General features: G+C 33.3%; 3 protein-coding genes across 3 annotated transcripts; all 3 read right to left on the bottom strand.

Annotated features, from left to right (window-relative positions):
- Nucleotides 1–6,809: 6,809 nt before the first annotated feature.
- On the bottom strand, nucleotides 6,810–7,353 carry LOC119636080 (endocuticle structural glycoprotein ABD-4). The gene is made up of 2 exons (XM_038031190.1): nucleotides 7,184–7,353; nucleotides 6,810–7,047 (listed from the first exon to the last, which is right to left on the bottom strand). Exons 1-2 carry the CDS (start codon nucleotides 7,351–7,353, stop codon nucleotides 6,810–6,812), a joined length of 408 nt encoding a protein of 135 aa, XP_037887118.1.
- Nucleotides 7,354–14,168: 6,815 nt separating this feature from the next.
- Nucleotides 14,169–15,209, bottom strand: LOC119635863 (endocuticle structural glycoprotein SgAbd-3). Its single transcript, XM_038030877.1, has 2 exons — nucleotides 15,127–15,209; nucleotides 14,169–14,433 (listed from the first exon to the last, which is right to left on the bottom strand). The coding sequence occupies exons 1-2, from the start codon at nucleotides 15,207–15,209 to the stop codon at nucleotides 14,169–14,171; spliced, it is 348 nt and encodes a 115-aa protein (XP_037886805.1).
- Nucleotides 15,210–19,537: 4,328 nt separating this feature from the next.
- Nucleotides 19,538–27,251, bottom strand: LOC119635640 (endocuticle structural glycoprotein SgAbd-4). The gene is made up of 3 exons (XM_038030532.1): nucleotides 27,217–27,251; nucleotides 21,454–21,572; nucleotides 19,538–20,219 (listed from the first exon to the last, which is right to left on the bottom strand). Exons 1-3 carry the CDS (start codon nucleotides 27,223–27,225, stop codon nucleotides 19,952–19,954), a joined length of 396 nt encoding a protein of 131 aa, XP_037886460.1. The 5' UTR covers nucleotides 27,226–27,251; the 3' UTR covers nucleotides 19,538–19,951.
- Between the last annotated feature and the right edge of the window lie 487 nt (nucleotides 27,252–27,738).

Below are 27,738 nucleotides of genomic sequence, written 5' to 3'. Positions count from 1 at the left end.
AACAAAGTGAACATATCCTCTTTTTCCATTGTTAAAGCAAAAAAACTCCATTCAGCTTCATTTTTTTCAAATTTCATTATTTTCGCAAGCATACATTTAGGCTCTTTTATTATTTATATGTCCACTAGCTTACTTACTATATCGGTGTTGGCTGCGAAATGACCCTGAATGAATCAATGCAAGATTTTTAAGAGATTTGTTTGGTTGTTATCTCTTTAAAAAAGAAGGGACGAGAAGTATTGAAAAGAAAATTTGAAAAATGATCTCCTTATCATCCCACAAGCAAAAGTTTCTAAGTCTGCCTATTTAAGGACGTTACTGGTGGGTTATTTTCGCCAAACATTGAATTTCTAAACACTTTATAAGACTTTGCACTACAAATATATATATATATATATAAATATATATATAGCTAGAGACTTTTAGTCGATAAACGAAGTGCCTGAAGAAGCGCCGATTCCAGAGAAACATAATGTCATCAAAGTCATTCCTCCGCAAATGCTAAATGACGAGTTGACCCATCACTGAAAGGAATCGAAGAAGATTAACATTAACACCTACCTAACATCAACGAAGCCCTACATCAAATAAATTGAGCTAGAAACTTGAAATATGACACATATGCATTTGCCGGAAGTATCTCATTAAAAAACAAGCCTCTAATCGCAAAGAAAGAAATTTTTTGTTAGTTTAAAATTTCATCGTCCAATAGAAATTTGAAATCGGTCAAGTGAAATGCCTTATCTTCGCTTAGGTTTTTGCCATAGCGTTGTTTTCACATCCTATATGCAGTTAGATTAAATGTCATAGATCCGTAAATCTCTTGATCCAACGTTTGTCTTCATGATGCCGAATTGATTGACCGTAACTGAAGCTTAAATAGTACGTATTATTAAATTTCTTGGTAAAATAACGACATAACTTTTAATTTCTGACAATTATTTTGGAGATGACACAGATAGACTGACCATAGCTAACGTGAAGTATATATTTTTAGCACATGACACTTTAGTGTTTTACTTCGCTTCCACTTTTACTTTTATGAGACATTGTCGTTTTCCTTTTCTTCCTGAAAATGTGTAAACATATCGCACAGATATCCTATCACTCGTTTACATCATCTGCAGCATTGCTTCTATTTCGTGTAGAACTTCTTTAACTCTCCCATAAGTTCTTCATATTGTTGAATTACCTTTGTTGATAATTTTTTTTTTTTTTTTTTTTTATTAATTAACATTCGATAAGTGTTGAATCCACCTGTAAATAGCGGTTTACCTCACGCAATTATTTCTTCTATAAACTTGAAATCAATATAAAATGACTTCCTATCTTATCAAGTTTAATATGAAAGCAAAAAAAAAAAGAAAAAAAAAAAAGAAGAAATAGGTTTTGTTCATTACTCTATTTGAAGCTTCAAGGTACTGCAAACAAAAACGTTTAAAATTAATAATGAGCATCGCTCAATAATTGACAGAGCGATCATAGTTTAATGCGAACACAGCTGCGATATGTTGACATACCAAGGTCTGGAAATATTATTAAAATCTTCTTTTACTTAATGTTTCTTAGCAATTTTGCCAATATAATTGCTCGACCTCGGACAATTAAACTAGAATTGATTCGATTTACTTTCGCACCAAAGGATGGCCGTACATTAATATCGTCATTGCGTTTGTAACGTAACATTCATTCCAATCGTGTAAATCGAAAATGGAGATCATATGGTCTTTGATGCTTTCTTAATCTGCGTAACATGCTCGTATCAATCAATAGGCATTTAGCAAAAAAAAAAAGCTGAAGTAAAGAGCTCTGAAAGACTTAGTGGTTATCTTGGCCTCTGAAGGGATAAAATGCTATGCGAATTCGTAATTATACCCTACACTGCTTGTGGTAGGAAGATTGAGATAGGCCCACCTTTTTTCAAAATCGCTCCCTAAATCGACGTAAGCTTGTCTGTCCATCTGTCCGGCTGTATCTTTTGTGCTCAATTTACAAACCGCAATTTCTAAGATATTTCGATGAACTTTGGTATGCCGGTGTGTTTTGATCTAAGCATCAAAGCTGTTGAAAATGCTGTAAGTTTGGGAAACTTCGCTGCGTTTTGCCATACAATGCCTTATTTTTAAAAGTCATTATATGAGTAACTGTAGGGTGACCCGTGTTCTTACTTGGCCTGATTGATTCTCATGTCCCTAAGAGACGTAGTCAAAACTATGATCCAACGAAGTTTCTCCCAATCCCGCACGGATTAGACTAAAGATTGCCTCGCCTGAATGATTTGTTTCTTATGATTCAATCAATATATTGATTCGAGGATACGTTTTTAGCAATACTTAATAACTATTTATGTTTCCTAATAAGTTAGTGAATAATTAATATGATACATTAGCTGGACATTTAGTAGAAAGTAATGGTACGCAAGTTGTGGCTGAAAGAAATTTTTCACTTTTAACCATCTTTCCCCTCTAGCTATGATAATAGCTGTAGCTACAGTTGGCTAAATAAAGCATAAGCTAACTTAGTAGCTTTACCATATTATCTTAATATTGGTTCATCATTTATATATGTAGTATATAGGACTTGTTTGTAAAGAAGAAGAAGATTATCAATCATCTTAATCTTGAATCAGTTTGCCTTTATCAATTTATAATTTATTGTTCGTGCTGTTGTGCTATCATAAAAACGTTAAATTACAATAAAATGTAATTAATATAATTATGCAAAGAGAAATATTTCAGTATATCTTGGGCTCAGCTCAACTTTATGCAATGGCATTATAAACACTTATATCCTCCTATATATAAAAGACATTTTTTTCTATGTTATTTCTATCAACTGTATGTTGTTTCATTAACAAAAAAATATTCAGGCGACCCATATGAATATTCGCGCTAAGCCTGCCTTCGATCCATTTTTCCTATAATTTAGGCTATTGATGAAGAGTTTTTGGCTTTTGCATGCATAATAGGTTAGTCCATTAATTTTCAGGCCTATTGCACCAATATTAGTAGGTGTTTATGAAAATTCGGACTCGTTTGGCGCTATTGTTAGGGCTGAGGGTTCGGGGGGAATTCATCCAGCCAATTTCTTTGCCTTTCCAAGCTTTTTCAACATTCAACAATCGTGTTGAACGGTCCACATTGAAGTTGTCGGCCAGCATTCGAGTTGTCAAGCTTTCGTCCCTGGTCGATCTCTTCCTGGCTTATCTTCCAAGCTAGTGTCGCCGGATTTGAAACGGTCAAACCATTCCCTGCATCGATTTTCGCTGATTGTGCGCTCACCGAAGAGTTCGTTGAGATTGCGAAATGACTGCGCTTCTTTCCATCCTTTCACAAAGCGGTACAGCATAATGTGACGAATACGAGTATGTTTAGCGAGTAAAAAGAGAAGAACATCTTCGTTTATAAATTTATAAAATATTGTAAGTTCTTATTAGAATGTAGTACGACAAAGAAACGTCTGATAATTATGCGCGAAACCAATACTTTTGGATGCAAGACTTCAATTTTAAATTTGGTTCGATTTCTTATCTTAACTTTAGGGCCTTCAAACAACAAATGGCATTCGCATCGCGTAAGCGGCGTAGGCTTTAAAGATGTTAAATCCATATTTTGTACATTGAGCCAGTAAAATTGAAACATACTCAGCGCTTGCAGGTCGGGCGGTAGTCCTTTGAATTCAATTGAAAGCGAGTAGAAATGCTGTAGTGGGCCAGGGCCTTCTATCAAATACTCTTACACCCCTCTATCGTTATCCGTATAACGATTTTTCAAAACAAAACGTTATAAAGCAAGTGATCGAAGAAGTGATCCGATCTAAACCATTCTACCATTGACCTGCAGCCGCATTTAAGCCAAAACCAGTCCAGTTTCATTGAAATAACTCAAAAATTGCATCTTGGGTGTTGAATACAAAGAAACAAGACAAATACGCGGACAACCGAGCTTAAATTGCAAGCTTAATGGGTAGTACTGAAGAGTTTTCCTGTTCTTAGTCTGTTCTTTTCAAATGATTCCAACTGTCACGTGGTTGATCCTTAGGGCCTACGCTATATCTTAACAGCTTCCGTGCCGTGTCTTTATTCCAACAGTTGTAGAATTCAATCGATTTTTTCAGTGACTGCGAGCTGCACCTTTGTGATATCTAAATTTCCGGAACGGAGACCACTCCTGGATCGTTCGTTCACTCATAGCATCACAAATTGTTTTTTTTTTTTTTTTTTTATAGTAAAAAGCCATTACGTAGCTTACTTCTTTAAGTATTTCACTCATATTCAAATCAATATAAATTTTCACACGAGCAAAGAATTAGAAAACTATCTGCACAGAAAATGTTAGCTGAAATGACACCTTTTAAGCACATGTTCTATCATCTATAGGCATCAACGTCAGCATCCTACGGAAAAAATCGCGGATAATTTTCAATGTAACCTAATATTGCATATATGTGTGTAGAAGAATTTGTTAATTCAAGTCTTCTCAAAATTTCCTTGTCGACCCAATAATAATTTAATATAAACATGTTTACCATTAAGAGGAAAGAAATTATTGAAAATGATTTGATATTGAAATTGAACATTGATTTCCGTTACAATTAAAGCTATCAAGGTTAGTTCGCTTTAAAATAAAAATTTCGTGAATATTAAGAGCCTCCAATGACGGGATTCGATAAAGCGAAGACTTCTTATGTAAATTTTGTTTGACAAGGTTTTCAATAATAATTTCACTAGTTTGCTTAATAACAGATTTCCTAATAAAAGTACGATGGCCTAAATATAAGTGCGATTGAATGATTGCTTACTTAAGCGTAATAACTTTCATTTGGTCAAGAGCTTCACGAAAAATTGAATAAAAAATTGAAAAATTCATCTTCAAAATTTGAGCAACAAAATGTACTTATATTTAATTTGAAGCGAATTGTTTAATATCCAAAGCTGATTGCTTGCGGTTTTTTTTTCTTTTTTTTATATATGCATTTGGCAAACTTGACATGTTAGGAAACCAAAAGCCTTCTATGGTTCATCTATAATATGTTGTAGCACGACAAGCCCTCCTAATTTATGATCGATTAGCACAACGTAACATACCCAAAATATGTGCCATCATAACATAATCCAACCAGAGAAGTGATATCTTTAACGTAAAATATCTGTAGAGCAATAAATTCAATAAAAGCCGGCTATGTCCAAATGCTTAATGCTCCTTTTATCTTTTGCTTACCAAACAAAATGTCAAACGGTACGTTCAGCTTTCAGTCATAGTAAGACGCAAACATTGTGTCGTCGTTTTACCCGTTCTTCATATCATGTTCAGAATTCTACTTGCGTCCATGGCGGTTATCCAGCTGCGTCCAGTTATGTTCATATAACTGATCCACTAGGGTGCTAAGCGCAAGAAGACTACTGCTGCCAGTCGTAAGGATTCCCTTAAAGTTGTTGTCAGGTGTTTTCGTGAGGGCTACCGTAAGAGTATCCAAGCCAAGCGCCTAAATGCACGTCTTACTCTTAGGGTCGGTTTATAGCACACGATATCGAGTAAATTTGATTGTTATTTGAATATGTTAGCAATCGATAGCAAATTTTACGATCGAAAAATTTCTCATTCGATAGTGAGAAAAATTCATAATTAATCGACAGCTGCGGCCAGTCAATCATCAACAGCCATTGAGTTTACGCGATCAAGCTTATTCGATATCGACAGTTATAAATTGCCCTCAAGTCGAAAAGATCATAAAGACCTGCCAGAGTAGCCGAGTAAATAAGAACCGTGACTACCAAGTCAATGATCCGCGATTCAAATATCAAGTGTGGTTAACTTTTCTCTGGTCGCAGCTGTAGTGAGGGCTTAGTCGCTGAAGGCACACGTTTCGACATGTACCCACTAGGCTGTGCCCGCTAACTGCCTATTTTTTCACTTTCCTCTCCACTTTCTGACAGTCGCCGCGTTGCACGAATAAGGAACCTCTTCTGATCCATATTAAAAAGAAAAAAGAAGCCTATTGCATGGTCTCACTAGACATGTTTTTTTTTTTATTTTGCGCTGATCAAGGGTGGTTATCCGACCCAGATAAGCTATTTAAGTCTGAACTTGGGAGAACATCGTCCATTAGCAGAGCAAGGGAATTACGTAGAGCCCTTTCTTACCAATATAAATCGCTTACGGTTTAGTAGTTAAAAGCCAGACATCTTAGAAAAATTCAAATAACGTCTAATTTCCTGTTTGTGACGTAAGGCAAAAAAAAAGGTGTTTTGGCGGCAGCTCTTCACAGACAGAGCCATTCTTGCTAAAGCTAACGAACTTTTCTATTCGATTTATGGCTAAATGGCATTTATGCAAACAAGCAAGGGACATTATAAGTACACGATGCACTCATAAAGGGTGTGCTGGATGCGGTCACACTTAGTTTAATTTAAAAAAAAAAATAAACAAATAAATCTCTTCATTACTTGAGACGAATCGAAACGTTGCCGTTGTAAGTGGGGAGAAGACCTGTCGAGTATGTCAATAAGTGAATAGAAAAACAAACATGAAAACCATATCGGTGTGAAATAATGAAGTAACAATAAATTAACAGCCAGCTGAAAAATATCCATGAAATACTTAACAACATTTGAAATATGTTGTTCATTAGTTACTACAACGTGTTTATTGGTTAATTATTTATTTATTTATTTTATTTTATTTTTTTTATTTATTATTTTGTTAAATTCTAAAATAATCTAATATCTAATATTATAATTAATTTATTAATAAAAGAAACTTGACTTAGATTAAATTAAATGAACGCGTCAGATCAGCTAAATATGCACTTCATTGAGGTGCTTTCGGTAGATGATCGCCTTGGGGTTGAAAACCGTTTTCATCGGCTGTATATCTGAGCTCTACTTCCTTACCTTCAGGATCCATGTATCGGAAGAAGCCTCTTTGTACCAATATAGTCTCTTCATGTTCATCAATCACATGTCCATCCTCGTCCACTTGTTGCGGCACTAGAATCTTTTTCATATAACCAATATTTTCCACTAGAATTCCATTCGAGGTTTCATAACTTTTTGAAAGAAAAAAACGAAAAAAAACAAAGCATTTTTTTTTTTTTTTTGGATTAATTAATATTTTAACCTTGAGTTTTTTTTTTTAATATTTTTTTATTATTATTTTTTATTTATTTTGGAAGCAAAAAAAACCTGCTATTAAAACTGCCATCAGGATTTGTGATATCGATTTGTTTGATAATCGTAGCGGGCGTTGTTGTACTACTCGTCGAAGCGTCTAACGAGAAATGTTCATGAGCAGGACGAGCCAAAACATAAGCAATTAGCACCGAGCTTAAAACAATGGCTACAAATTTATACATTTTCGTTAAAGTCGTTTCGTTGTTGTTGTTATTATTATTATTAATCCTTTTTAGGTAGAATTTTTGTTTTTTTTTTTTATTGTCAACTTTTCAACTTTTCTGCGCTAGTTTTCAGTTCACTTGTTCTTGCGTTCATGCACTACTGATGGGAACTTTTGCTCGCTTGTACCATTTTATACAAGACGTCTTAAGTGTAAAGAATAAAAAAAAAAGGCAAAAAAAAAAAAATTATAATAATATATACAATAACAACAACTATTAAAAGTGAAAATAAACAAAAATTTAAAATTCATGCTTCTCCCTTACCCTCTCACTCATTCGTATAAAACATTCATCCTCATTCATATGTGCCTGTGTATAGATAGATAACCTAACTCTCTCACGTATTGAAAGAGATTTACATACACATACACATATACATACATATCTTTTTGCCTGTAAGTTGGTTTGTCCGTCATTATTTCTTCTTTACGAAGGGTAACCAGATGTTATTGTTATGGTATGATTGTGCCTGCTAGATAAACTCTCTTATTTGCCAAATATAAATCATCTAAACGAACGAAACAAAAAACAAAAAAAACAAAAAAAAAAAAAACCTTATGTGCGAAATTTTAATGTGTCCGCACTTACATACGAATTTTGTTTCGTCACCGCCATCGCGATCGCCACCGTCACCGTCACGATTGTTAACCGCACAAATCTATGTAAACACGCATCGATGTCATACTCACTTTGTGTTATCGTACTTGTCATCTCATTGCGTTCATCTGGTCGCAGACGTTTAAGATGCGCTGCGCCATATCGCATAGCCTTTTGCTGGTTTTGCCGATTTTTCGTAGAATTTTTGTTTTTTTGCTTTTCTTTTTTTTTCTTTCTTTCTTTTTTCTTCTGAAGGACTAATTATAATTTTTACAGTTTATTACACCTTCTCTCATGTTAATCAAGAATATAGTGGTTGCGACATATATTAAGTTTACCATTTCATTTGTATTTATTAAAAAAAAAAAATGTTATGTCATTAAGAGTTTAATAAAAGGAAAATTTAATGGACTCTTAGGACTCTGCGAACTTAAGAACTTTATAAACTTAATTGGTCGCGATAGGTGATAAAAATTTCAAGTAAGTCTTCGATCGAAGAACGTCTGATTATTTCCTTACCTATGGACTCTTAAGTCTGACAAGATCACCTCAATCGGCAGAAGATCATTAGGGAGAGTGACAGAGAAGGTAGAAGATTGCATCCTTTTAACACTGTTTGAAGGGCTACTGTCGACTTGCGATTTTCTCATTTTTTCATTTTCTTTCTTTTTTCTTATTAACTTAAACGCGAAAGATAATCAGGAGGCGCAGTGTGCGAAGGCGGAATTTTACGTAATAAATAACCGTAAGATAGGAGTATTTTGCATGCATTTTAATGCATTTGCTTTTCATCTGTATAGGTAGAAATCGCTACTAAGTTAGTGTTCGCAGCTTCAAATCTCTACAAGGAGTACAGCTGCAGTAAAGGCCACTTACATGGGCACGTGCCGACTAGTCTGCGGCCATTACCCCCGTATCTCTTTCTTTCTCTTTCCTCACTTGAGAACGTCACCTGGAGGATTCGCTATAGCAATAAAAAAAAAAAAAATTAATTTGCAAGCGTGAGCGGCTGAGTAAATAAGAATCGTGACTACCAAGATAGGGGTCGCGGATTTGAATCTCAATGCGATAGAGCGTACTAGCTCGTAGCTATAGTAGCTGCTCAGTCACTAAACGCATAATACTTGTAGTTCGGGCAAACATGCATTACGCTACGACCACTTCCCATCTCTTTCTCTTTCCTTCTCACTTCCCTCTAACCATCATTATGTTACACGTATAGAGCACATCTTGAATGTCAACCTTCTTCCCTTTTTTTTCACATTTGGGTTGAAAAAAAAAAAGTTAAGTACCATCTGCAATGTTGACAGAAATCTTTAAAGTCATTGAAAGGTTTCCATTGGAAATTAGAACTAAAACAACAAATATGTTTTTAAAAGTGAACCCTGACAAATTTTTCTCGAAACTACGTTTTCCGAGTCTCTTCTTTAATTTTTACTCGATTGCTTTGATATACTTATCACAGTTTCAAAATAAGCTTTTTTTTGGTTACAATAAATGAAAACTTGTCAGCTCTTTGAACGATTTCGAAAAATATCTCGGTTCTGATAATATTTGGGTGAAATATTTAAAAAATATTTGGTTGTTGAAAGAAAGGATTGTGTGGCATAAGTTGTTACATTTTCCTTTTGTTTTCAAAAAATTTCGAAAGAATTATTCTTCTGTCTTAAAACATGTAAAAATGTACAGAAAACTAAATCTTTTAATTACGTGCTTCTTAGATTAACATAGAAATATGCTTGTCGACACCAGGTGATTTTAATCCTTAAGGTGCTAGCAAGAGGAGCAAACTTTGCCGTCTCTTGTCTTGAATGCTCAGTGAACATTTAACACAGACGATTCGCCAGATTGTGAAGAGCAAAATTCTTGCGGTCAAGTATTGTTCAATCTAGTGACAATGGTTCTCTTCGCTTAATGGAAAATTGGAGTGATGTGACGGTATACAGAATCGACGATGGTTCTCCCCATAAATGAAGAAATTACCTGCCAAATCAATTCCACTCTCTATACGGTTACGGAAAGAAATTTTAAGGTTTCCACACCTTAATTAAGGGAGTAAGGGAGATGCGGCTCTGGGTGAGCAACGATAATGCCCAGATAGTGTTAATTGCAATAGCACTGTTGTCAGGTAGCCTTCTGCTTATTATCCTGTTTTATTGCTAATTGTAGCAAGCAAGGTGATAGCAGAGGCGACTTACATAACTAAGGTTTTAGAACTGTTTGTATTGATAGTCGTTGAATCAAAATTTCCGTCAATAGCGACAGTTTCCTCAAGAGGTTAATGTCAAAAATTTCGCCAAAGCGGGTTTTTACAGTGTAACCCTTAATATTGGCGAGAAATTGTCAAATTGGGAAGTGAAGTCACGTTTAATTAGAAATGTTCGCACTTTGCAATGGTTGAATGTCACTGTAGTAGTAGTAATAGTAATAGTAGTAGTGGAAGTGTAGTAACGTTGTAGAGAACACTGTATTAGATGATATTTTTCAAAATATTTCCAAAGATTGTGTGCGATGGCAACTTGCACGCCCAGATTGATAATGTGTCAAGAGCAGAATGGGCTGGATTTTAGACATTTACGGAAATTGTGAGGTTTCAACCTTCATCAGCCGTAAATGGTGTATGTTATCTTTCGCTTAAATTTAATCATTGAGAGACGTCACTAAACGAAAAGGTAAGATGTAAGACCAGTTTTTGATTTATCGTTTCGTTGAAAAAATTAAGTTATTCCACTCCAACTGGTTTCGAACAATAAGGCGTATTTAGGCATAATTTGGCAAACGTTGATCATATTATAATGTATCGCATTAAAGGTTTGCATAGTTAAAGCAGAAAAGCAAAAGTATTCTAAGTTTAACATTCTGTTTGTTACACAAATAAAAATCCATTCATCATTTCGATTTGTAAACCTATGGTAAACACGACGTTTTTATAGTCATCCGCTTGTTTCTCACACGTAGCTTGTTTACTTGAATGTTTATGTTTATTAGCTTGTGTATTTATAAACTGATAAGCTTACATACTTAACCACATTAAATGCTTTAATAATTCTATACTTATATACATATATGTTTAAAAATTTACATAAACTTATATACTTGGTTACTTATATATTGATATATACTTATGTGCTTATATACTTGCATAGTTGTATATTTATATCATCACATAGTTTTGCGCTTATATGCGGGTGTAATCATTTACTTACTTGTACCATAGACTACATATATATATACTTCCCTAGTTAAATACTAATAAACTTATAAATGTATGTATGTTTATATGTTCAGTATCTATACTTATTCTTACTATATTCTTAGTCTTGTATGCTCTTACAAATTTATGTATGTATGTATGTACAGTTCCCTACTTAGGTAATTATATACCTCAAGGCTCATACAATCACAAGCGCAATATATTTCTAATTCTGTGTACTTATGTAATTATATCCTCTAATAATTATGTATTCACTTATATTCTCATATGTTTTCCATATATATTCATATATATATCTATATAATTTAATGCCTACATACTTATGCACTCATTTATATACACACGTACTCCTGAACTTTTATACGTACATATACTTGCATACTTATATATATACTTACATACTTACATATACTTATATACTCCAATCTCTGCATATTTATGTATTCATATATTGATCTATTCATCCTAAATGCTGGTGCAATTATATACTTATGTAGACTAATACCTATATACTTGTGTATATATTTATATATTTTAATAATTTTACAATTAAATACTCGTACTGATGGAGGACATTATTAAGGATGATTATCCTTATAGATTTATATGCCTATATACTCATATACTTGAGTAATTATCCTTACTTATCTACTTATATGCTTATATATCCTTTATTATCTATGCAATTATATATTTTTATTTTTATACATTCATACATTCATATATATTCTAAAATTGAAACTATCTCAACCAAGATTGTGTGAAGATTTAAAATTAAAAGTTCAATCTTATAAGCTATGCTAAGGTTAAAAGTTTTCTAAATAGAGAAGAGAGGGATAAATAAACGAAACAAATGAGAAGAAGGATTTACTATACTCTCTCGGAGTATAGTAAGGAGTGTTCATAATAAATGACATTTACTTGTTTTACACAATTTATTGAAATAAGTTTCTTCCTAAGAAGACCAGCGCTGCACTATTCATTAACAGCCAAACTTTAATGTTTACCAAACTATTTAACGCTTATAAAAATATTCGATTAATGCGTGCGAGCTTTGTGATGTTATTTATATTACTTAACTGTGTAGGGTTTTTTTTTTTTTTTGTTATTTCATTATTTTTATAATTTTCAAATTAGTTTTGAATACATTATCGTAAACGCTTTAAGAACATAGCATGAAGTTTGGCTCATTAGCATGACTTTTGCTTAACGAATTATTAGGTAACGAACAAGTAAAGCCGTTATTTCAGCAGTATTTGGTTTTTTATTTAATTTATTTATTTATTTTTTTTTTTAGACATAAATTATGCAATAGACAGTGGATCAAATACATTTAAGTTAGACACGCCCACCTTGCGTGTATCAATTATTTAATGAAATCATTATGCAAGACACGTAATCAGACTTATGAAATTTTGTGAAAGAATTAAAGAAATTTTTTGGCAGAATTTATCTATAGATTTTTTAGTCAATCTCTGAACGTACGAAGGTATGTTAACCACGCCATACTTTTGGTTAAGTCCCGGAGAGTAGGTCGGGAATTCTCTTAGATAAAGAGATTTGAAATCACATGACAGCTATGTCACCGCCCGTTCGCTAGGTTTATCTCGTGTCTGTTAATAAATCGTATTTTTTCGATCTACGGTGCCCGTTTGTGCAGACTTTTTAATTTATCCCTGAACCTTTGAAGGTATGTTAATTACGCCATCGTCTTGATAAAGTTCAGGCGACTGGATCGGAAGTTCTCTTAGACAAAGAGACTTGAAATTGATAGGGAGCTATGTTGCCGTTCATTACGGCTCCCAATACATCATATTAGGTGTTTGCGAACATTTTGATCAATGACCTCTACAGGTCATACAGGAATGATAAAGAAATGTAAAATACCAGTGTTCATAACGATTTAATTCGATCGTTTTGAACTTCCTGTACATAAAATAGCAGTTTTCCATTTAATATTATTGCGCCGACGCTAATTACGGAACCCTTAAAAGTGCAAATGCTTCTTTCAAGTGAAAAAATAGTCAAAACATTCGCAAACGCTTGATATCTTTTAAATCGGGTTTGTCCGTTTGTGTAGACTTTCTAATGTAGCCCTGAGTTTAAGATGCAGTAATTATGCCACCGCCTTGACAACGCTCAGAATAGTGTGTCACGAATCCGCTATTGAAAGCCATGCTGCCGCTCACTAACTTTTTCACGCATCCCTCAAAGCACAGTGTTTTTCTATCGGCTCCGTATAATTAGCTCTTCGTCTTGTTATGCATTCGGCGGTCAATCTTGCCATGCCTTTGTTCGTCAATTCACCTTTTCGACCAACTGTACTCTCTTTTATGTTTCAGTTCTTCTGTCCATTCTTCTATTTGTCTGCCTGTCTGGCTCTAGCCATGAAAGCATTTTTATCTATTTTCATAAAACGTTGGGTAACTAAGCTTCGTCTCATCACATTGATATTTGCTGTTAGAGATGCAAAGACGGAGGAAAATGATAACAAATGTGATGAGGAATTTTAATGACAGCAAATGAAATAAAGACCAGAAAATTTGCTTATTAAGAATATCTTGTTTTATATTCGCATTTCTGCTAATCGTCAAAACCAGAAATTGTCAAATTCCGCTTATATCAGTTCATCAATGCGTAGATATATATATATATATGTACACTAATGTAGGTGAATAAACTCTTTATTTATGTGTATATGTACGCAATTCAGTCTGTGATGTCGCTCAAACTTACTACTACTAAGCAAAAGCATAAAGAAATGATGCGTAGATATAAGTAATGGTAACATATCTGACGCTGAAAATCTCATTAACAAGTTAAGCTTAGACAAATAGTAGAATAATAGATTCTGATAATCTTCTCTTCTGTTTTTTTGCACTTAAAAACATATTTTTACATAATTTTATTTTTATAAACAAATCATATTTCCATTACCTAAGTCTAATATTAAAACTTTAATTCAATGCGTCTCTGATGTGTGATAGGCATGTTCTTCTATATATTTCAGAGCTTTCAATATAGCCTCTGGCGTTGGTGGCGGTGTCGGCAAGTGTTCTCCATACGCACGAAAACCATTTTCATCGGCAGTATAAGTAACAGTGTATAGCTTACCATCATCTGCGGGGAAAGAAAACTTACCTTCCATAGCTTGGCCGTCATGTTCAGCCTCAACGTGCTTTTGATAACCATCTTGTGTGACCTTGGAACCATCGTTCTGTTCGTAACTAAAACCGAAAAAAACAGGAGAAAATGGATTTTATTTCGTTATATAGGTTTCCAAGGCTTTCCAACGTTTAGTTAAGTCTTTCGATCCTTAATGGGCGTGCAATGCCATTGTTCTCTTGCGGACATTTTTTCAATAATTAAAAATAAATGTGTTTTCGTTTGCTGACCTTAACGGGTAGTTGTTTTGGCCAACCACACTACAATAATTAATAGGTTTTGCAATAACAAAAGTTACGTCAATGGTTTCTAAGACATTCGTGGCTTGTTACGAAATGATTTTCATACCTTATGCCAATTGTAGAGCAAGGATCTATTAAGTTTGTCCCGATGCAACACAGAGAAAGCGTTGAGATAGACCCACCACTTATTATCCCGAGTTCGTCTGTCCGTCTGTCCGCTTTATTTTTTCTTTTTGTTTAGCCTAAAGGCTGTAATTCGTATTTTCTCCTATTGAAAATGGTTCAGGTCGGACCACTCTTTCGACCACCTCCCATATAATATCGTATTTCGAAAACTCATTATATGAATAACTGCAAGGTGGTGTAGAGTATTCAATGGTGGCAAGTGACCCACTATACTGTTTTTACTTATTGTTTATTCTTATTATTAGACGTTCTATCAGAAAACAAGATGTATTCTAGTGCATTATTTTCACACAAGATTTTTTTTCATTATGCAGTTTTCACACTCACTGATAATGATGACGTCCGTTTTGTTGAACAATAATTTCTTGAGACATTAGTTGTATATCTTTGGCGTACGCAATCGAAGCCATTAGAAGAAACAATGCAAATGCTTTCATGTTTTTTTTTATTTAAAAATGAGTTAATGCTGCAATTAATAATTAAATTAAGCAAACGATACACAAATGATACGTTTCGTATAAAATTTACGCCTTTTATATATGTGCTTAAATTCAAAAAGATGAGATGAAATCAAGAATATATTTATAAAAATTGCCTCCAAACATTGAACGTTTTACGGGTTTATATATGTATTGAATGCTTAAATTACTTTATTGCGAAAGTGTTACAGAAGAGCCCATATTCGTAAAAAAAAAAAGTAATTCCGACAATGTCTAAATCGAAAATTTCTTCCCTATCTGTTTGCAAAAAGCCCTTAGGAGAATATAACTCGTGTGTTTTTTGCTTTTCTTTCATTAAGCTCTCTTTTCTCTCCCCTTCTCTTATTTTCCGTTCTGCTCTATACCGTGTTGTCTGCCTTTTTGCTTTTTGTTTCTTTTCGTCCTGTTCCATTCTGGTTTCTTTTGTTCTGCTCTTTTCCAATCTTTTCTGTTCCGTTTTGGTTTTCTGCTTCCTTTTTTTTTCTGTCTACTTCGTTTTGCCTTATTCCGCCCTTTCTGTTCATTTCTGTCTTGATGGGTTTTGTACTGTTTTGCTCCCCTCTCTTCAATTTTTCCTTCAATTTCTTATCTATTTCTTCTTTTTCTTTTTTACTTTCCTTTCTTTTTCATTTTTCTTGTCTTTGCTTTTCTTTCTTTTCTATTTTTTTGTCTTTTTTTTCTCCTCTTGTACTTTCTTACTCCTTTCCTTTCTTTCTCTTCTTCTTTTCTTTTTGGTCTCCTCTATTTCTTTCTTTCTCTTTACTTTCCTTCTTTTTTCTTTTCATTTCTCTTGGCCTTTTTTATCCTTTTTATTTTTTTTTTGTCTTTTCTGTTCCTTTTTTTTCTTTCAGGATTCGTCTTTTTGTTTCACTTCTTTCCTTATTTTCTCTTTTTTCCTTTTCGTTAGTTTTTCCTTTTGTCTTTCCTCTTCTTTTTGCTTCTCTCTTTTACTTTCTTTCTCTTTCCTTTACTATTTTTTTCTTTTTACCTATTGCCCTTTTTCTTTTATTTCTTCTCTTCTCTTTTCTGTTTCTCGACCTTTTTTGTTTTCTTTTAGTTTCCTTTCTTTTTTTGTTTCTTTTGTTCTCTGTTCACTGCGCTAGTTTTCTGTTTTTTCTTCTGGTCTTCATCCAAAATTTTATGTCTTTTAAAATTTTAATCTTAATTGGCAGTTTTTTTATTATTATTATTATTATTATTATTAATTTCGCCAGAGAAATAAATTCTAAGACTAAACTCTTAAAAAAAGCACTAGCATCTAAGGCTATCGGCCTTTATTAAAAACTCTACCGCACTTGAGATTCGAACCCACGACCACTGAGTTGCTAGTCGAGACTCTTGCCTACTCGGCCACCCAGGCGGATCCAGTTTTTTTAACCATAACTCATCTCAAGTAATCCAAATTAAAAAAAAAAAAAAATTGTTTTAATAATCAGTTGGAAACGAACGTTGAAAAAAAGATTCGAAACGTGTTTTTCAAATTATATTTATTTTATACAACCGGCGAAATAAATGTTTCCATTTAACAAGTGTGGCGTCAATATTGTGCTTAGGACGAATCTTAGATGCTTAAGTATTTTTTTCTTGATAAGCTTCCACGGCCAATTTCTTCAGTGTTGTACTACTTTAATTCCTACGTAGGGCAGTATCCAAAAATAGACGTAAATGGTGCAGGTTTTGTGGAGTTAATTTTTGTATGAAGTTCATATTATGGGCTAATTTTCACCACCACATATTAAAACTTAAACTTTTCTGCTCTACAAAGGGCCAATTTTCGTGAAAATCCTTATTAGAGTAGGAAAAAAGGCAGACGTCGTCCAAATTTGCTGCAGTTAATTTTTTTATTTTAAATTATTATTATGATATAATTTTTATCACGAAGCGTTGAAAATTATAACTTTTTGTTGTATGAACTTTAGTTTTCATTATATGAGAATGGGTTCAAAAATTGCCTGAGCCAGTCCAAAGCTCTCATAATAATTTAGAATGTCGAAATACTGCTACTTAGGCACTTTTGCCGAGAAATTTTGAAAACTAAAATTTTTTTCCAAATAAGGACTTTTCAGAATAGGGAAATATGGGCAGTGATCTAAAAGGTGATCCGAACTATCTTCAACAGCCTTCGTCCGTGGGTCAAAACACGTCAATGTGTCAAATTTCATTAAAATATCTCAAGTATTGCGCCCTATAGCTTGAACACAAATTTACATGAAAAGACATCAGAGGGACAAACACGCTTAGATCAATTCAAATTACGATTCTGAATAGATCGGTATAGTTAAAAAAGGAGAGTCTAACTTAAGTCCTTTTGGGTGCTAGATACGTTCACACTAAATTTGTTATACCCTATACCATAAGCGGAAGTTCTACAGAAATATTCGTCAAATTTTTTTCTTTAAATTATTAAAACATTCAGAATGTTTACACACAATATGAAAGCAATTGACAGGTCGTAAGAATAGATATTTGAATGAATTAATGTCATTATGAAATGAGTTACCCGATTCACGTTAATCATTAAACCAGCGAAACTTTTATAATTCTACAGGAAAAGTAAGTGAGACTTAAGTTTATTAACCTAACCTAGTTTGTATTGTAGAGCAAGCAAGAAAATTACATTCGACTGTACCTGATCCTTATATACCCACCGCCTTTATCCTAACCAGGACTGAAGAAAAGCAAGTAAACACTGTATAGTGGGCTACGTCCTGTCATTAAATACCTTACGCTTCATACAAATATTGGAAAGCTGGCAAGCTGGCCGAAAATATACATTTAATACGAAAAACTTTATTATTCGAACGAACGAGTTTTTCCGGCCGTCAAAAATCTCAAATGCAATAGAAGCGATTATTACAAGACGTCGTCAATTATGTCGGATTTTCATAATGCCCGACTTATGACTTTCATGGCCGTGATATAAAGTTTAGAACTAAAAGTACGATGAATACGGGCAGCTAAGACTATCGCCTAGATGGTTAGTTTAAAAACAAGTTTCCTTCATTTCAAGGATGGGCAACCTCTTTCATCAACGAGCTGGTTTTAATATCATCGCGGGGCTAGAAAAAATTCCATATACAATCCATTTGCAACATTGCTGTGTGCGAGTATATTGAACTATTTGAAATTTTAAACGTAACGGACCGGAAATTGCCCATGTCAGATTGATGACGTAACATCTATTCAGAAGAACTTGCGTTAGACACCAATCGATTCTGAACCACTTTCCGAATTGTCTGTCCGTCTGTTCGTTTCGTTTTCTTATTTTCAACCAACAGGTCGCACTTTTCGAAGTGTTTCGATGACGTGCTTAGGCATAAGGGCCAACTTTTTTGAGAATGGTTCGCATCAGGCGATCGTCTCAACCGCTTATCATGTAACGTTTTATCAGTAACTGTACATTTATATTATGGTGGCTGCGGGCCATTATGTTGATGTTTATACCGAAATTTGAAATCAAATCTTGAATCAAATAACTATCAGTTATGCTCTCTCAAGTGAAAACGCAATTTATGTTAAGTTTTTGTAAAGAATCCTTCATTCTTTATTTGCTTTACCTATTTTATTTATTTGTTATTATTATTTTTATAAAAAGAAAACATATACATATATACAAAGCCATAAATCTTTAATAGAATTTTCTATTGATTCTTTCTTTCTTCCTTTCTTTTCCTATATATATACACATATATGTAAATCGTTGTGTATTCATGTTTTAACAAGATTTTCATTTCCTTTTTTTCATTCTATTTTGTTCAACAACAAACAGTGATTATCACATGAATCCGAAATATCAGAGTTCCGGCGACTAAAAGAAGGACACAACTTTTACTTTGTTTTTTTATTTTTTTTTATTTTGTTTTGTGTGCCTTAGTATTTGAAAAGATCTAAAAAAAATAGATTTGTTGGAGTAGTGCGTGCGCGTGTGCGATAAGTCTGTGGTGTGCAGAGAAGGTGTATTGAATAACATCGCGTTTTGAAGAAAACAAACCAAAAAAAATAATTTTTTTTTTTTCCTTATAATCCAGAAATGAGTATTTTTTCGTAAGAACCTGTGAGGTTTGGAGCTGTTGTTGTTGTTGTTGTTGTTGTGTACTCGTTGTTGATGTCTTTGTATATGTTTAAGTGTTTTGTTATAAAAAGTAATAATTTCGTTTGGTTGTTGGTAAGTTATAGCTCGTTCAGTCAGTGTTCTTTCTTTCTAGTATTTTCTAGTTCTTCTTATTTCTAATTAAGATAAGTTGGGATTTTTTGTTCAATTATTTCTTTTTTTTTTTTTTTTTTAAGTTCTTTAAAACTCACTCACTTTCTACAGATAGTTAACTGAGTTGGTTGGCAGTGGTGCAATAACAGAAAAGAAGAAGAAAAAGAAAATATTTTGTTGATTTTTTGCTTTTATGTACACAAATGAAAATGAATCTGTGACAGTCATAAAGTTTAACAGTTTGTGGTCACTTTGCAGTTCATGTTGTTATTTAATCAAAAATTGTGTGTAAAAGAAAAATTTACGATAGACGTAATCACTATACTACTAAGAACATCTCTTCTTTGCTTTTAATTTTTTGCTTGTATTTGATTTTTTTTTTACTTTTTGCGTTTTTCTTTTTTGTTGAAATCAATGTTTGTTCTAAGAAGAGTTCCTGCTGGATGGATGGATATTTGAAGTGAATGACTTAACGACGTTTGGTGGGTGGCAAGCTCAACAAATAATCCAAAGCCTTTTGGATTGCTGGTGGAATTGGTGGAGGTGTGGGCAAATGGGCGCCTTGAGGTTGGAAGCCGTTCTCATCGTCGGCGGCATAATTCAAAGAGATTTGTTCACCTTCGGGCGAGGTATAAGAGAAGGAACCGCTGGCCACAATAACATCGCTGGTGTCAGCAGAAGTAGCTTTCTTTAGGGTACCCGTTTCCTCGCCCTTAATGCCGTTGGCGGTTTCATAGCTAAAAATAAATAAAAATTAAAAATTTTTTTTGTTTTTATTAACGTGTGACAGGTGTTGTGTCGATACACATGTTGTTTAATTTCATGTACTTAAGTGGTCAATAAATAAAATATCGCGATATCTGCACCTTGAATATGACAATATTTTACAATAATTAACGTGATTGGTTTCCTCGCAAGAGAAAATAAATTAAAAATTGATTTTGAAAATATGCGTTAATTTATATTTAAGAAGACACGTTTTTTTGCTTAGATATAAACAAACTCCCTTTTCCATCGATTTAAAACGAATTTAAAAAACTTTCCTAGAAAGAAAAACAAATAATGGGTCACTCAGGTGATGATGTCTCCTATTATCTATAGGAGACACCTCTACGTATAGAGGACATCCCCATGAATGTGCACGTATAGCGGTGGTCCCATTTCAGAGAGGAAGAAAAGAAAACGAGATAAGGAAGGGCAGTCGCATCCTAGCGGATGTGTCCTTGATCGGCAGGCGTTATGCTTTCACCGGCTGATCATTAACCGCACCTACGATCAAGTATGGTGTAAATGGCGAATCCCAAGCATCGACATCATAACCCTAATCTACTCGCTTATGCGGCATCTCAAATCAAAAATAAACCAGGAATAAGTTGTTCAGTTCTCTTTCAGGAATTTATTAAAAGATTTTAAAATAAATCTCGAAATTAGTTGTTTATTTAAGTCACTTGTATAAAGGATCTCTTTCCCCATTAGCAGGATGTAAAGAGAGTGAAAGTGTGAGTCTAATTAAACTGTGGATTTTGCATTGACATTTTTCTACGTAAAGATTAATCGAATGTTCATTAAACTTTTAATCATCTTTAAATTATTTCCTTTTCATTTCTTATATAATTAGACAACATATAACATTCAACAATGTTCCCAACGCACAGCGCACAAAAAACTTTTGCAAGAAGCATTCTCTACCATACTTGGTAAACAGTTACCTAACCGTGTGTTACTAGACAAGTGGTCAAAAGTGTTCCTTTTTCTTCTTCAATTATTATTTTTATTTTCTTTTTTTTTCTACAAAATATGAATTTTTTATAGTTTAAAAAAATTTTGTCGAATCTTGAATTACAATTTTTTTCGGTTCAGTTCATCTAATTTTGAAAAAAGCTTTTAACGATTTAAGTAAGAAGTTTGTGTCTTAAGTCTTGTATTTCTTAAATGTAAGCCAGAAAGTATGTTATAAAAAAAATTACTTACGAATATCTATAGGAGCCATCAGGTTCTTGATTAGATTCTTGACTAACGATAGCAATGGGTTCCTGGGGTCTGGCCAGAACCATTGAGGCAGTGCAGGCGATAATTAATAAAGTAATTTCCTGTTAAAAAACAAAAAAGCAAAAAAAAAAAACAAAAATTAACAGAAAACAAAGAATTCATAATAAATCTAAGGTAATTTTCAATTAAAATAATGAACATTAATTAACTGTTGACATGATTTGCTGGCTGTTGTATGCAAATTTCGTTTCCTAATGTAATTATTCTCAATTATTCATTGTGTTTACGTGTGTGTGCCTGAGTGTGTTTGTGTATCTAAATAATATTTGAGAAAATCTTTTGTTTATGGTTTTAACGTAAGACTTTTTATTATGCTGACGAAATCTTTTGGTCGGTGAACTTAAGGTCTCTTTGCGTAAACAAAAATTCTGAACATTTTTTTAATGGTTAAAAGTAATATTTGCATCTCTCACATAAAAATATTAAAAAAAGAAGCAGTCGTAAAAAAGTCTTTTTTTATGATTTACATTTTATTTCTCATTTTATCGTTAACAAAAATCGTCAGAGATGAACCCGGAAATTTATTTTAATTAAGGAAAACGTTTTAAAAGTTTTTCCATGCTTTAGTAAAATACATGTTAAACAAAAAAATAAAAATAAAAAATATTTTTCATTAAAATAATAAATTTTTTGGTATTTTTCTGCTTGAGTTTATTTTTAGTTATTTCTTGACACTTATGTCAAACGTCACGTCTTTTTACACAATTTTTTTTTTATATTTTCATTTTGACTTTTTATTGGGTGTGCTTTCATTTTTAAGTTTAACTGCTCCATAGAGCACACATGTATACTTTGCTAAGTTATTGTTTACACATCTTCTTATTACTTCGCTGTGCTGGCATTTTGCCATTACCATCATTACCATCGTATAGCAACCCTGCGTGCTCGCTTCTGTCTGATATTTATTTTATATATTTGTTATGATGTATTGTGCCATATGGTCATGTCGGGTTTTGTGTTAAATGTCAAATTAATGTTTAATCTGTGCGATTTAAAAGGTTTCTTGGTATTCTAAACTGTCATGTACGTTGCGGCTGTGTGTGGTTGTCATAAGTTTTCTTTGAAATTTATCGTTTCTGACATATGCGGTGATTTCAATAATAAAAAGCGAAATAACATTATGCTAAATTTTTTTTTTTTTTTTTGGGTTCCTATTGAATTCGTATTCTAATGTTTAAATGAAGCATTTTTGCGGTTAAATCTGTTACCATTACAAAAGCAATAAGACTTGCAATGAATTTTGGATTCCTATCATATCAATTAAAATCGATAAATTGACTTTGAAATGGTTATGCAATACATGGGTGCAAATGAAAGGAGATCACGCCCACTTTTAAAGAATAAATTTTTTTCATCGAACTATGAGCATAATTTTAACTTTTCAGTCATTTTTTTGACAATGAGCAATGAACAATAACTTGTGGACGGAAGGACTGACACACACACAATTTTGTGTTAAGCGGTGATATACATTTAAAGGCATTTTTAATAGGAAATAGCAAACTTAGTCAATTTTCACCAATAAAAAAGATAACGCATTTAAGCAATTGTTAAAAAATTATTCTTTGTCTTTTGTTGTAAGTAACGGTATAGTGTTGAGCTAATACAGTGCTAATATAATAATGGAAATGATGACATCAAGTGACAGATCAATTTTCGCTTTGTTTTTTAAAGCTACGTAAAATACTTTTAAACTTTCGATTCATTGAAGAGATAGTTATAGGTATAGTAAGTCGTATTTTTTTCAATTTTAATTCAATTCCTTTCTCTTGGAACTGGATTAAACCTGAAGTGAAGTTGTCATTCTTTATCTTCCTCTACTTTCTATTCTCTATTCCTGACAGTATCAGGCAATTGCACGAGCAGACAAACTCAAGCTGAACAAAATTATAAGAAATGAACTCAATTCCCCGCAGAGTAAGTGAGGATTTTTCAAACTAATGACGATCTTAATATATCTTGATTTTCTGCCTTAGAGTACAAAATATATAAACCATACTACACCCAAGTCTTAAAAAGAACTTAGCGAGTCTTTGCAAAATTAATACAATCAATACGAAATCATAAACATATTTACGATTTTGTGGCGTGAACCGCTTTACAGCTTCATATTACTTACGAAGATTGCCGTTTGCGGCAAAATATCTATAGCAAGTAAAACATTGTCAGTGCGAAGCAATAGCAGATGAGAGGAATTGATGGATTACCCGACCGTTTAAAGGCGACAAAATAGGTGATTCCATGGAAAAGAAAGCTAAACAATTCGAAGGCAAACACTTCCTTGAGCGCTCGGCGACAATTTCAAACCATTTATAGTTTAATTTCTGGTAAAAACTTTGATTTATAATAAAAGAAAGAGATAAACTGATAAAAACAATGTGATTGTAGAGACAGCTTAGGTTAGGTTAGGCTCCTACGTCTTATGTGTATCGACATGCCAGCAAGTAAATAGAAAAAAAAAAGGGGTGGCGAAAAAGATTAACATTTACTTAGTCAGTTCATGTTGTTTTAGACGGAAATAGAAATTTATTGCTTCTACTATTCAAGCCCATGCAGGAATCAAACATTATATTGATTCACTAAGAGATCGGTCACGCTGAAAATTGAAAACAATTTTGCTTGTTTTGCAACCACAGTAGTGTAACGTTTAATGTGCAACAAAAGCTGCAACGAATGTGTTATGACATTTGTGACAAAGAGCTTTAAGGGCTAATGTTATATTTTGGGCATGAAATTAGCGATAATTTCGTCAAATTTTGTTGGGAAAGACTTGGCGATTTGTTCAAGTAAATTTTTGGCAAATATTTGTACATATGTTATTGTATTTACAAGAACTTTTTAATAATTTTTCAAAAGCATTATAATAGCAAAACCGTCGTCGCGCTTTTTTTTATGGTACCTCCTTGCCGTCGTATTCGTACACGTCTTAATTTCCTATCTAAAGCGACAAACTAAAAAAAATTCTTGAAATATTAATAAATATATAGCGGAGGGCGCATGGTTTTGGAAAAAAAATGATATATATATGTATATGGTTTTAGAAGTTATTTTTTTTTATTCCTTCAAAAAGTCGACCAAGTGTACGGAGAATAGAAAGTGCTAGAAGTACGCGATTAAAATTTCAAGTGGTCATACCATCGAATAGCTCTACGCAGTAAGAGCTCGGAAAATGATCTTTCTGATCTACATAAATAATTCGATTGGCATTAAAAGTTCGGATTACCTTCTTTAAATGTTGAAGGGATTTAAGGGAAGAGATTTAAGACGACAAAAAAAGTTGGAAAAACCGCTACTTTCTGCATAAACGTAGAGAACAATTTTGCCTTGTTATATATAGGGAGAGTGATACCTCGTTGCTCGTTGGCTCGAAAAGAGTCAAGAGAGTAAAAGCAAACGTTCTATAAAGAACGTAGACAAGGTTTAATGAGCCAGAGACAGTGATAGAGAGTCATACCTCTTTGCTCGTTGGCTCGAAAAGAGTCAGGAGAGTAAAAGCAAACGTTCTATAAAGGACGTAGACAAGCTCTAATGAACCATACAGCAAATCTGCGTAATTAAAACAAGTGAACAAATTATATTCGACTGCATTTGAATTGTGGCTATCTATCGCCATTCATTTTATCCTACTACTGCTAACCGTGTCCTACAGTTATCTTTTTTCAGTAGAATGTGCACTTTCTGCCTTGCTTATCTTATAAATAATAATCACTTACAACTTTGTGAACATGAACAGTAGAGTCCTCCACCTAAAACAATTTAGAAAGTGTCAGCTGTCGATTTTTCATAATATACAGGTAATGAGCGACAAGCGCTCAAACAGAGGTGCTTTCATTTTACAACAGGCATGTCCTTTAATGGATTTGACCCATTTCCAATATAAATCTGCGTGCAAGCATGAGAAAGAATGATTTCGACAAATTTGAAGATGATATCTTAATTTTTGGCGACCACGAGAGTGTCGACAACATGCAGACATACCGAGACACAGACAGTGTGATGGACAGACATAACTAGAGTCTATTCAGAATTTGATGCTGATCGTAAGTACATGGGGGTAAGTTTTATGGGACTCTGAAGTTTCCTTATTGGTATTGCAAACGAGTATACCGCCGTACTGCAGTAGTGCTTGGGTACAATAAGCAGCGAAGAATATTATTCGTTGCAATGTTTCAAGTTTAGTTGCAGAGAAATTCAAAGTCGTTATGAAATGGCAAAGTAACGAAACCTGCAGTACTTTTGAAACAATGTAAGTTCAGCATCGAGATTAGGTTAAACCATTATCCGAACGCTTTTAAACCGCGAGGATATTTTTCTATACCGAAAGCAATGCGTACTTATATTTTTCTTTTTTAATATTTCATGCTCGTTATACGTTCAAATATATGTACATACGTCTGTTCAGAAACCAAAACGGAAAAACAAGTTTAATGAAAAATGAATGTTCGATGGAGCGAGCCGTGTTGCTGCACTGCTTGGTGCAGATACGACTATTCAGCTGTAAGACCAACTGAAACATTTGCGGAAGTAAAGCCTTTAAGGCAAAGCCGAAAAGTAGTCTCAATTTCAACTTTTAATTCGTTCCTGCAAAAAAAAAAAACGGCTTGAAGGATATGTAATATAAAATTTTCGAAAGCGAAAATATTGAAAATCGCAAAATGCGTTTTTTCCGAAAGAAAACCTTCAAAAGCTTAATTGAATATAAAGCGCTCAAGCGCTTGAAGGCATTCAGCATCGAAAGGAGGATTAATCTGGACGAATGGCATATTTTGTATTACCGTTACGAGTAAACTTATTAAGACCATAGACATCCCTGATCATCATCTAATGGCGCGATAATAATTTCGCATGTTGCCGGACGCTGAATACATTCGTTATTGCTTGCCTTCCGCGATCTTTTAACCAAACTCCACAACTTTGCTTTTTATCAACATATTTAATAGGGATTTCTTTTTCTATTATTTTAAAAGGAGTACGCAGGCTGGGGAAAGTATTAGATTGACAACGATACCTCGCCATGTGTCAATAATTCCAATTGCGTTTTCTCACTCTCCTAACTCATGGAACTATACTCAGGAAGATAAAAAAAAAAATGAACAAATAATTATGCGAAGGATAATATACAACATGAACAACGAGGAACGGATGCAAAAAAAGCATTCCAAGGTGGAAGCCCTAGGTCCACTTTTTTGTATGACTGTATATATGTAGTCACAGCAGCAGATAAAGTTTTATGCTTACATTGAAGCTAAGCTAAGGGATAAATATGAAACCCAAGGCTTCTTCAAGTTCAGTTCAATGGACTCTAAATAGTGTAATGGTAGAACTTTTGTATAAGTGAGATTTTTATTCAAGAAATTCCCTTAGAGCGGTTCTATGAAATAAACCAATTAATGAGGATGACATTATTGCATTGTTTTAGTATCCTTGAACGGAAACAAAGCAATAGTCCAGTTACTCATTAGGTCATATAAAGCTAAAAAAGGATTTGCTTAGAATTACTACCAAACAGTTTGCTTAAAGCCACTTTTGATTGTTTGTTCACATTTGTGTTATGATTTTTTTCATTCAATTATTATCATTTTTTTTTTTCATCATTCAATCCTTATGATAATTTTTTTTTTTTTTTTTTTTTTAGAAAATTTGCTTCGATTTTTATTGAATCGTTCTTGTCCGTGGAGCACTTACAATTTTCATTTTGGCACTTTTTCTAATTTGATTGAGATTGATTTGAACACAAAATTAATTTGTTTTTTCCTTTTTTTTTTTTTTTTTTTTTTTTTTTTTTTGTTATTAATCCGATTAATTTGCTGGTTCTGGAATGGATGGATATCCTTTCAAGAAACGACTTCTTGCAGAGAGATCTTAGAAGTTGTTAAATGAACAAAAGATGTTTTTATGAAATCAAATGCCGGCAACAGCGGTATTTATACGATGCAAGCGTGCAAACGACTGCAGTTAAAAGCATATTAGTTTTTTTGAGAGATTTAAAAAAAACTAAAGGAAAAACAACAATAATAACAAGAACAACAACAACAGCAGATAAAATAAATATATATATATATATATATATATATGTGTATATATATAAATAAATAAATTCAAATACATAGATAGACAAGCATATGCATGCGCTCATTCACAATCACACACACATACACACACACACACACACACACACACACACACACACACACACACACACACACA

This window comes from Glossina fuscipes, unplaced genomic scaffold (assembly GCF_014805625.2).
Source record: "Glossina fuscipes isolate IAEA_lab_2018 unplaced genomic scaffold, Yale_Gfus_2 27, whole genome shotgun sequence".
In the NCBI taxonomy this organism is placed as follows: domain Eukaryota; kingdom Metazoa; phylum Arthropoda; class Insecta; order Diptera; family Glossinidae; genus Glossina; species Glossina fuscipes.
The sequence above is the reverse complement of the archived record's forward strand: the minus strand, read 5'-3'. Positions and strand labels throughout refer to the sequence as shown.

Bases quoted from the DNA above. Each gene is read 5' to 3' on its own strand.
- LOC119636080 (XM_038031190.1), bottom strand. From the start codon at position 7,353: ATGTATAAATTTGTAGCCATTGTTTTAAGCTCGGTGCTAATTGCTTAT. The intron at 7,048-7,183 runs GTTTTTTTTGCT...TCTTTCAAAAAG, and splicing joins GATGGCAGTTTTAATAGCAG to TTATGAAACCTCGAATGGAA.
- LOC119635863 (XM_038030877.1), bottom strand. From the start codon at position 15,209: ATGGCTTCGATTGCGTACGCCAAAGATATACAACTAATGTCTCAAGAA. The intron at 14,434-15,126 runs GTGAGTGTGAAA...TTTCGGTTTTAG, and splicing joins AACGGACGTCATCATTATCA to TTACGAACAGAACGATGGTT.
- LOC119635640 (XM_038030532.1), bottom strand. The intron at 20,220-21,453 runs GTAAGTAATTTT...ATTTATTTTTAG, and splicing joins GATGGCTCCTATAGATATTC to CTATGAAACCGCCAACGGCA.